Source organism: Chlorella variabilis (genome assembly GCF_000147415.1).
Source record: "Chlorella variabilis unplaced genomic scaffold CHLNCscaffold_6, whole genome shotgun sequence".
In the NCBI taxonomy this organism is placed as follows: Eukaryota; Viridiplantae; Chlorophyta; class Trebouxiophyceae; order Chlorellales; family Chlorellaceae; genus Chlorella; species Chlorella variabilis.
The window spans coordinates 1,049,821-1,059,906 of record NW_005435082.1 but is presented as its reverse complement, the minus strand read 5'-3'; the positions used below and the strand labels follow the sequence as shown (position 1 = coordinate 1,059,906).

The following is a 10,086-nucleotide window of genomic DNA, read 5'->3' as shown; positions in this document are numbered from 1 at the left end:
GGAGAGTCGGAGGAGTGGCTGCGCTCGCGGCAGCATGATGTGCAGGCGCACGCTGCACAGACGCTGGAATACGACTGGTGAGGTGGAGGCCGGCCTGGGGGGGCTGGGCTGCCTGCCGCTGCCGCTGCCGCTGCTGCTCCTCCACGCTGGCGCTGGCGCCGCTGCTGCCCCCACGTCCACGGCTGCGGCTCACACGCCCCAGCTGCGGAGGCTCACGCAGCAGCTGGCGTGGGCCTCCGCCCTGCAGGACCTACACAACAGCATACGCAGGCACCGTGAACACAGGCAGCGGCGGCGCCGCCGGCGCCGCCGGCAGCGACCCCCCCAAGGCGGCGGCGCCGCCAGCATCAGCACCAGCAGGGGCAGCAGGAGCAGCAGCAGGGGCAGCGGCGGGGGCAGCGGCGGACGGGCCTTGCGCCGGCGGGCCGACGGGGGCGGGGCGGTGGGAGGCGACGACGGCGCAGGTGAACCGCGCGCTGCTGACCAGCCGGGACCCCATCCTGTACTACGATGAGCTGGCGCTGTACGAGTCTGAGCTGGACGACCACGGCTCCTCGCGCCTCGCACTCAAGGTGGGGCGCCAGCAGAGCAGGGGGCAGGGGGGGCAGGGCAGGGCATGCGCGGCAGGCGGCGCTGGCTGCTGGCATGGATGGAGGCGGGCATCCTCCCAGCCGGCAAGCACTCTGCCGCGCCGCCAATCTGTTGTGGGAGCCTGCGCTCCGGGCGCAGCGAAATCAGTGCACGCACACGCGCACGCCTGCCTGCCTGGCGCAGGTGCGCGTCATGCCGCGCTGCTGGTACGTGCTGCTGCGCTTCTGGCTGAGGGTGGACCACGTGATGGTGCGGCTGCGAGAGGTGGGAGCTGGCTGCGATGGGGCTGCCACTGTGTGTGCACGTGTGTGTGTGTGTGCATGCTTGTGCATGTGGCAGCCGCAACAGCAAGGCGAGCCAGCTGCTCTGTTACAAGGTTGTCTCTGCGCTGCCTCCTGGCATCCGCCTGTGCGTGCAGACCCGCCTGTTCTGCCAGTTTGACTCGCCCGAGGGCACGGCGACGGTCCTGCGGGAGGTGAGCTGCGCGCTCTGCGGCTCCGTGTCGCCAGGGGCGTCCTCCCGGGGGGCAGGTAGCGATTGAATTTGGTTGACGGATCGAGGTGCTTTGCTACGTGTGCGTCCCTGGAGGTGCAGGTGCGGTACCACGAGGGCAAGTTTGCAGACCTGCGGGCGGCCGGGGCGCCCGCCGAGGGCCCCGCATACGCAGACCCAGGTGCGCCCGCGCCGGCGGCTGCCCGCCTGCGGCAGCCGCCCAGCCCGGCCCTGCTTGCCGGCGTCGCAAGCATCAGGCATGGGCTGAGCTGGGGTGCTCTGACGCTTTCCTGCCTGCCTGCCTGCCTGCCTGCCTGTGCAGACAGCGCGTCGGCGGCGCTCATGGCTGTGGCGCCCGTCGGCGTGACGCACTACCGCATGGAGCAGATGCGGGTGTAGCCATCCCTGGGCGCTGCCGCTGCCGCTGTAACTTGACTTCCCAAACTCAGGAAATGATCAACCCAGTAGCATCAAGGCAGCAGCCTTTCCAAGCGGGTGGGGGGGTGGGGGGGGGTGGGGGTCTCAGCTCACAGTTAAGGCTGAGAACAATTGCCACCTTCATCCCGCTGGCAACTTTGCCAATTCGGCAGCTCTCGAGCCGGCCTGAGTCCCAGCTGATGCGAGCTGGCGCCAGCTGCACCAAGCAAGCAGGGGCTTTACATGGGGTACACATGTGCAATACAATCTGGGCTTGAATCGGGGCATGCAAGTGGGCTAATTTGAAGAACGCGTTGCCCAGCACAAGTCGGGCGCGCAACCGAGGGCCAGCATCGGAACCAACCAACCCGCAGTGGTAGCTATACACAGGCGGCTGCGACCAGCACGCGCTGCTCCAGCGCCTGCACCTGCTCCGGCTTGGACACGACCACCGGCGGCTTGTACTGGACAGGGCTGGTGCCGGACCGGTATGCCAGGTGCCTGCGGGCAGGCAGGACAGGGAAGGCAGGATAGGGGGCAGCTTGTGGCGACGGCCCGGCGGGCGGGCTGCACCACAGGAGCTTGCCGGGTCAGCCGGGCCACGCGCCGCATAGGTGTGCTATGCCCACCTGACCTCCTCAAACACCCCCGCGCCCACCACCTTGAGCTCCACGCCCGCAATCCTGCCCCCTCGCTCCAGCCCGTAGATGGGGCACTGCGCCCGCAGAGCCGCATCCAGCCGCGCCGCCCACGCCGCCACGTCTGCGGGCGCCGGAGCGGGCGCGGGGCCGCCGCCGCCGGAGGTCCCCAGCGGGGCCAGCTGCCAGTACACGACGTAGTGCCCCACGGTGTCGCCGCCGTCGGCGTGCACCTCCTCCCGCGCAGCCCACTCGCGCAGCGCGCACGCGCCGCCGGGCAGCGCCCCCGCGGCGGCCGCCTCCACCCCTGCCACCAGTTCCGCCTCGCTCATCTTCTCCCACACCAGGTTGAGCACCTGGCCGCGCCGCCCCTCCACCACCACCCGCGGCGGCAGCATGGCCCGCCGCCGTCTCCACTGGATCACCGCCGGTTCCACAAGCAAGCAAGCAGGGCAGGGCAAGCACCGCAGAGCACCGGCGCCCAAGCGCCGCTACTGCTGCGGCAGCGTCGCACAGGCTCGGCAGGGCCTGCCTTGGGTGTCTTGCCGAGGTGGCCCACACACAGCAGGACGTCGCCCATGCGGTACCTGCAGGCAGGCAGCCCACCGGGCCGGCAAGGTGGTAGGTGAGGCCTGGCCGCAGCGCGGGAGTGAGGCTCCGCACTCGCAAGCGCATGGGTGTGCGCTGGCATGCCGCGCTCTGCAGCGCCAGGCGTGGCGGCGGCAGCCCTGCGCATGCGCTTGCCTGAACAGGCCCATGATACTGCTGACCACCAGCTCGTACCGCTTGGCCACCTCCACCTCCTCCATGCTGCGCCAGGATTCCAGGAGAGGGGCTGAGACAGGATGACACCACCACCGCTGTGCACCATGCCGCGGTGCATCTGCTCGCAGCGACTGGCCCTGCGGGCTTCATGCCACACCAGGCATGCCAAGCACCTGACTGTGGCGGCCCCCGCGTCCTCGGGCTCCTGGCTGTCACAGGGAAGGAACTCCATGTAACAGTCTGCACATGTGGCAGGCAGGGGTGCCGGCAGCAGCGGCAGCATGGCTCCAAGCAGCATCTGTGTCCTGGCTGGGGGGCGGGCCACGTGGCAGGAGCACTGTGATGCGGCCACGGCACTGGCCTCAGGCGTGCGCGCGCGCGCGCGCGCACACACACACACACACCTGCGTTGGGCATCAGCACGTAGCTCTTGCGCCCGTCGGGCTCCCGCTGGAACGCCGCAAAGCCGGCGGCGGCTGCATCGGCGGGGGCGGCCTCGCGGCGGGCCGCATGAAACTCCGCCACCTCGCTCTGGAAGCCGAAGAAGCCCTCAGTGGCTCCGTACACCTCGGACAGGAAGGGGACGGTGGGCAGCAGCTCCCGCAGGTGGGGTACGTACTTGCTCATGGAGCCTGCGGGGCAGGGGGGGCAGGGCAGGCATGGGGCAGGCGCCAGGGCGCCAGCGGGCGAGGAGAGCAGGGACGGCAGCACGGCTTGGCAAAGATCAGGGGCGGGGCTCCCTGCCTGTCAGGATGCAGCTGACGCAGGACAGGTTGGGGAACAGGCGCTCCAGCAAGCCTGCACGCCCACCATCAAACACCTGCACAGGTGGTGGGCAGGCAACCTGGCAGTTGATACGCTGCAGCCAAGCAGTGGTGCCAGTGCTTGGCAGTCTCCCCTTCTCCTGACGTGTGCAGGCCAGCAGCGTTGACCTACCTCCTGCAGCTCCAGAGCCAGGTCGGGGCTGGGCGACAGCTGGGCATCCACAGCCGCCGCGGTGGCAGCAGGCGGGACAGGCAGCCCGCCGGTGGCGTTCGGGGCGCCTGCCGCGCCGTCTGCTGCCGCCTCGCCGTCGGCCGGCAGCCAGGAGAAGCAGCGGCCCTCGCCCAGGTCGGCCATCAGGCTGGGCCAGTGCTCGATCAGCAGATTGATTTCCAGCAGCAGGTTGGCACCAAAGCTTTCTGCACAAGGCTTAGCACAGGCAGGCACGAGGCGTGTGCATGGATATGGGCGCGGCGCATGGGAGGTGAGCGCTCAGCTGGCAGGGGCGCGCAGCTTGGCTGCCTGCAAGAGCGCCGCCGCTGTGTGACCAGCAGCCGGGGAACACGGCCAGGCAGGCTTGCGCACCTACTATTTTGACGACTTGCAGGCGGTGCGGCAGGGCGCAGAGCCAGTGCAGGTAATAGCAGGTGTGGACGTCCCCAGAGCCAACAGACACCAGCGGCGGGCTCAGCGCCGTGGCAGCACTGCGCTTCAGGGTGGGGTTGCTGCGGGCGGGCGGGCGAGGGCGGCGGGGTGCAGTGCGGCAGGCAGGGATGCAGTTAAGCTGCTGCAGCGGGGCGAGACGAGCAGCCGCCCATGGCATCCAGCTGCAGCACCAGCGCCAGCGCCAGCAGCGCCCCGGCTGGCCGGCGTCCCCACTCACTCACCTGTCCCTCATGCTCATCATTCGGTGCAGGTTGACCGTGGACATGGGCCCCATTGCCACGCCATTTGGCAGCACCTGCAGCAGCGTGGCATTCGTCAGCCTGGTTCTGTGCCGATGCGCCGCACGCATCCGGATGCGCCGGCGGCCGGCTGGGCTGGCCAGCAGCACATCAGCATCGGGGTCGCAGCCAGGGGGAGGCCGCCCACCTGTGGCTCCCGCGCAAAGGGGAAGCTGAGGACCCTGGGGCTGGATGCTTGAGGGCGGGACAGCGGGGTGGCCTGCTGGATCAGCGCAAACACCTGCAGCAATGCAGGGAGGGCAAGGCATCCAACCCAGCGCTGGGTGAGCAGCCCGAGCGCAGAGGACAGCAGGCATTCGGGGCGAGGCCGGGAGGCCAGCGCCGCCAAGCAGAGGAAAGCAGCACGCTTCAGCGGCGCATGGGACCAGGCGCCTGCTGGCACCAGGCCCACCCTGATCATGCTGTGCAGCGCCTCCATGCTGGCTGGGAACTGCTTCTGGCTGCCGGTGGTGCCGGAGGTGCAGTAGATGCCAAAGACGGGCAGGCCCGACACCTCGCCGGCCGCCGCCTCCCAGCGGCGGCGGCTGGCGGGGTCGGCGGCGTCGTACTGCCTGCCCGCCGCCAGCAGCCGCTCGATGGCAGGCTGGTAGTCGCCGTAGGAGGTGAGCGGCAGCTGCCGCAGCAGGTCGGCCGGGGCGGGCACGGCGGCGGCGCCGTCGGCGGCGGCGGCTGCGACGGTGCTGGCCTCGCGGGGCGCTTGGCGGGGAGCCTCGGCCCAGCTGGGGGGCACCTCCACGCCGTGGCGGCGCAGGATGGCGACGCTGCGATGGGTTGTGAGCAGCCGACGCAGCACCACGGCTTGGTGGGCTGCAGGCGACCTGCAGGATGCCAGGAGCTCGTCCATGTTCAAATGCTGAAAATGCTTCTTGATGAGCGGGGCGGCAGCAGAAAACAATCTGTGTTGTGCTTGCAGGCAGTTAATCAGCACGGACAGTCAGCCGTACGTGCAGGCAACTAATCAGCGCCAACAGTCAGCGGTACTGCGTGAGAAGTCCAGCAGACCCACAGGCTGTTTTCCCATCACCTTGCAAGATGCAGGATGGTTGCAGGAATATAGCTCATCTTTACACTGGATGAGGAGCTCGGCGGCGGCGGTGGCGGCGGCGGCGAACGGCGGCGGCGGGCCAGGTCAGCGACGCCATAAAAACGTTGGCCACCCCAATATCCATCTTGTTTCCTGCCTCACGGAGGGCTGGAGGTGCCCACAAGGGGCCCACAAGGCATGGCGGCCCAGGATCAGGCGTCCAAGGCTGCCCCACCCACCAGACCCGCGCAGCAGCCCTTCCACGAGGCCGGCGCCCAGCGGCTAAGCGCCGAGCCGGCCACGCCCAGCGTCAGCGACGCCTCAGCGGTGAGCGTTGCAGGGCCGCCCCGCGCCACTTGCTGAGGTTGTGCAGCGCCGAAATCCCGGCTGCCACGGGCGTGTGCCCTCCCAGCGCCCTCAGAGGCTCTCCTGCTGCGTCCCGCTGGCAAGCTCGGCCCTGCCGCCCTGGGTGCCGCCTGCCGCAGCGCGCCCGGGAGCGAGGTCGCGGGGTCAACTTCCGGGACCTGCACTCCGTCAGCGGCGCCATCCAGGCGGGCAGGGTGTTCCGCAGCAGCCAGGTGGGGATGCAGCGGGCTGCACAGGGGGACAGGCACGGCTGGCCGCCGCCACAGGCGCGCCGCGCCAGCGCTCGCCATGCCGTGCCGCCGGGTTTCAGCAGCTACAGCACCTCAACCTGCCCAAAGCGCAGCGCTGCCCTGGGGCGCAGGTGGTGAGCGCCGCCGAGCTGGAGCAGCTGGGCATCCGAGCGGTGCTGGACCTGCGGCAGCCGCCCGTGCACTGCAAGGCGGACAGCGCCAACCTGCAGCAGGCGCTCAAGTCGGTGCCAGCGCGGCCTGCTGGACCTGCCTGGGGAGGGCTGGGGAGGCCGGCCGTGGGAGCTGGGAGGAGGCAGGGGAGGAGGAGCCACCCAGCTGCGCCATTGATGTCAACAGGCATACCGAGGTCCCACCACTGTCCCCCGCCCATGCGCCGTGCAGGCGCAGCCTGCTGGGCTGCCTGGGGTGGCTGGCAGGATGCCTGGGCGGCAAGCGCTATGCGCGCAGGCGGATGGCGGCCAGCGACGGTGGCGACGCTGCTGCCCTGCCCTGCCACCGCTGCACCGAGGCGTGCTGCGAGGCTTACGGAATCCCCGCCAGGGTGTACCACGGTGCGCCTGCCTGCCCTCCCAGGCTGCCCCCTGCCGCTGCTAGCTGGCTGCCTCCATGCATGCCTGCCTCTTCCCAGGCTGCCCCCTGCTGCTGCTACCTGGCCGCCTGCGGGCCTGCCCACTGTCTTCGTCGGCTTGCCTGCCTGTCTGCAACCCCATCTGCCCCCCTGCCTGCCTGCCCCACAGTGGACCTGCTGCCCACCCCCGTGTCGCTGCGCATACTGTGGGAGCTGCCGCGGGGCATCCAGGCGCGGGTGCTGTGGGCGGCGGCGCGGCGGCGCCACCCTGAGCCAATCGTCGCCGGTGGGCATTGCAGCGGCTGCATCGCCCCAAACACTGCGCGCATGTGCCCGAGGCCGATGCCGGTGGCCTGCCGCGTGGGACGGCTGTGCACACCCTGACGCCGCCCTCCTGCCATGCGCCCCTCCACCCGGCGCCGCCGCCTGGCAGGCGCGGTGGTGGACCCAGAAGTGATGGGATACCTTAAGCTGTACGTCATCCTGCTGGAACGGGCCAAGCCGCGCCTGGCAGATGCGCTGCGCCTGCTTGCCGACCCCGCAAACCTGCCGCTGATGGTGCACTGCATACACGGTGCGCGCCGGTGGCCGGCTGGGGTGGCGCGGGGTGGGACGCGGTCGGCAGGCGGCTGCAGCATGGGGATGAGTCTCTTGGGCGGGGTGCAGGTGCACGAGTGCTGCAGACCCTGTTGCTGGCTGCTGCGCCGCATGCTTCGAGTCGGCCTGCCGCTGCACCACGTTGTTTTGTCTCCTGCTGTGGTGCAGGCAAGGACCGCACGGGCCTGGTGGCCATGCTGCTGCTGCTGCTGTGCGGCGTGGACCGCGAGGTGGGCAGCGACAGGCCCGCCAGAGCCCCCTCGCCTTCTCGCCCGCACCTGGGGCCACCGCCCGACCCCCTTCCCGCCCTGCCTGCTGCTCCGTGCAATGTGTGGCACCTGTCCCTCCATCCACACGCGCGCGCGCACGCACACAGACAGATGCCGCCCCCGCAGGCTGTGGTGCGCGACTATGCTCTGTCCGAGGCGCTGCTGCTGGAGGGGCGGGAGAAGCGCGAGCTGCTGGGCCTGCCTGAGCACCTCACCACGGACCAGGTGGGGCGCAGGTGGGGCGCAGGTGGGGGGGGGGTGGGACAGGACGGTGCATGTGCATGTGACAAGGGGCTGCACGCCTGGCCTTCCGTGGCGACTCCCGACTCGCTGTGTGGGCAGGGCCCTCCACACCCGCGCCCTGCACCCCGCCGAGCCCGCAGATCATCGCGGCTGCGGCTGCGGTGATGGAGAGCACGATAGACCACCTGGAAGGGCGCTACGGCTCCGCCCACAACTACCTGAAGACCATCGGGCTGAGCGATGGGGAGCTGGGCGCGATAGCGGTCAACCTGCTGCAGCCCGGGCTGGAGCTGCCGCGGGGCGGCGCGGCGGGTGGTGCGTGCCCCGGTGTGGCGGGCTGACGCCTGATGCAGGGCTCTTCTGGCCTGTGCATTACCGATCAGAGATTCAAAGAGCAGGGTGTAAGGACGGGCTGCGTTCCCCTTTGGGTGAGGGATGGCTGCCGGCGGCGAGGTGGCGGCGCCAGCGAGGCGGCGGCGGGGCGCAGCATGTGGTCTGGGCGCATCGCCCGATGGCGTGCAGCCTTGACCCATCGGCAGCCATGGAGGCCGTCATCAAGGTGCTGCAGGGGGTGCCCGAGTCGATTGTCGGCAGCAGGCGGCCGCAGGGAGCGGGCCTGCTGGTGGGCCTGCGCGATGGCAATCAGACGATGGTGCTCAGCGCGCTGCACTGCGAGGAGGACGACCTCACTAGCACCAAAGGCGAGTTGCTCCGCTCACGCCGCTCCCTGCTTCTCCCCTCGGCCCCCTACTGCGACTGGGCAGACGGCCGGAATCCAATCAAAGTCCCCTCCCGACCCTCCTCTACATTGCAGAAGTGGCGGCGGCGCTGCTGCCGCCGCCGCTGGCGGTGGTCGGGTATTACGGCGCTGCTGGCGCCTCCCACCTGCACACTCGCACCGAGCCAGGTGGCCTGGCTGTGGTGGTGGGCAAGGAGGGCGGGCTGGAGTACTTTGTGAGGCAGGGCGGCGGGCTGGGCAGCTGCCAGCCGAAGGTTGTGGGTGCTGCTGCAGCATGCACCAGTGACGGCCTGCTGGCTGAGCTGGCAGCCGGGTACGTGCCTGTGCGGTGCGTGGCAGACCTGGTAGTGACCACCAGCGACAGAGGGGGCGCCGAAAGCCTCAAGGCGGCGTTTGAGGATCTGGAAGAGCAGCTGTGTGGGCCGGCGGCCATTTACGTCGCTGAGGCTTTGCCCGGCAGCAGCGGCGGCGGCGGCGGCGGCGGCGCCACGCAGCCCGCACTGCCCGGCTCGAAGCCCTTTGCCGCGCTGGGCGCCAGCTGGACCCGCGCGCTGGTCCTGCGGCCCTACCAGCGCGCCTCGCCGGCCGCGGCGGCCGCCGGCTGCGTCGCGCCGCAGATGAGCTGGCAGCCGGGCGCCGACACTCTGCGCCACGCGGCCCTGCGCCTGGACGTGCTGTGCTACGTGCCGGCAGGCATGCCCGGCGCGGACGCGGTCGGCGCGGTGGTGCGGCCCGCCGTGCGGCGGCAGCTGCGTTGCATGCGGGCGCACGCGCAGCAGGCGGCGGCGGCCGGCGCCTCGCCGGCCCTGCCGCCGCAGCGCGCGCTGCACTTCCGCCCGCCCGGCTACTGCCACCACGTCACGCTGGTGGGTGCGGCTGGGTGGCTGCTGGCGCTGTTGCTTGGCATGACTGCCCCGTAGTGGGGGGGCCAGTGTGTGTGTGTGTGGCAGGGCAGGGCAGGCGGGAGCGGCAGGCGGCCTGCGTGCCCGCCACCTCTCGTGCAGCGCTCCACCCAGGCGGCCGCCTCCGCCGGTCGAGGCATGCGTGCAGCAGCACCCGGCAGGCCCACCTTGCTTGCTTGCTCACCCCCGCCCCGGACGTGCCGACCCCGCCGCCCGCAGCTCTACCCGCTGCCCGCGCCGTGCACAGAGGCGGAGGAGGAGGCGCAGCTGCCCCGCCGCAAGGCCCTGCACCGCCTGCTGGGCCTGCCCCCAGACCGCCCGCTGCTGCGGGTGGCGCACGCGGTGGACTGGAGCGGCGGCGGCGGCGGCGGCGGCGGCGGCGGGCTGGACGCCGCGCTGTCGGCCGGCGGCGTGGGCGGGCGGCCGCGCCTGCGGGACGTGCACGTGGGGCTGCCGCCGCCGCCGCTGGGGGGGCAGCGTGCACCTGGTGCAGGGCT

General features: G+C 71.0%; 2 protein-coding genes across 2 annotated transcripts in view; one reads left to right on the top strand and one right to left on the bottom strand.

Moving 5' to 3' along the window:
* CHLNCDRAFT_143722 (hypothetical protein) overlaps positions 1-1,482 on the top strand; it is a gene marked incomplete at both ends in the record, with an annotated part of 2,333 nt that extends 851 nt beyond the window's left edge. The window contains 6 exons of the mRNA XM_005849275.1: positions 46-77; positions 248-572; positions 775-855; positions 1,010-1,066; positions 1,180-1,264; positions 1,406-1,482. Coding sequence (XP_005849337.1) covers positions 46-77; positions 248-572; positions 775-855; positions 1,010-1,066; positions 1,180-1,264; positions 1,406-1,482 — 657 coding nt within the window. The remainder of the gene's footprint in view (positions 1-45; positions 78-247; positions 573-774; positions 856-1,009; positions 1,067-1,179; positions 1,265-1,405) is intronic.
* Positions 1,483-1,880: 398 nt separating this feature from the next.
* Positions 1,881-5,474, bottom strand: CHLNCDRAFT_51325 (hypothetical protein; the record flags this gene model as incomplete). Its single annotated transcript, XM_005849070.1, has 12 exons — positions 1,881-2,001; positions 2,130-2,554; positions 2,653-2,725; positions 2,802-2,948; positions 3,077-3,143; positions 3,308-3,535; positions 3,714-3,723; positions 3,840-4,084; positions 4,251-4,390; positions 4,553-4,626; positions 4,758-4,850; positions 5,022-5,474. 12 exons carry the CDS (start codon positions 5,472-5,474, stop codon positions 1,881-1,883), a joined length of 2,076 nt encoding a protein of 691 aa, XP_005849132.1.
* Positions 5,475-10,086: the final 4,612 nt, after the last annotated feature.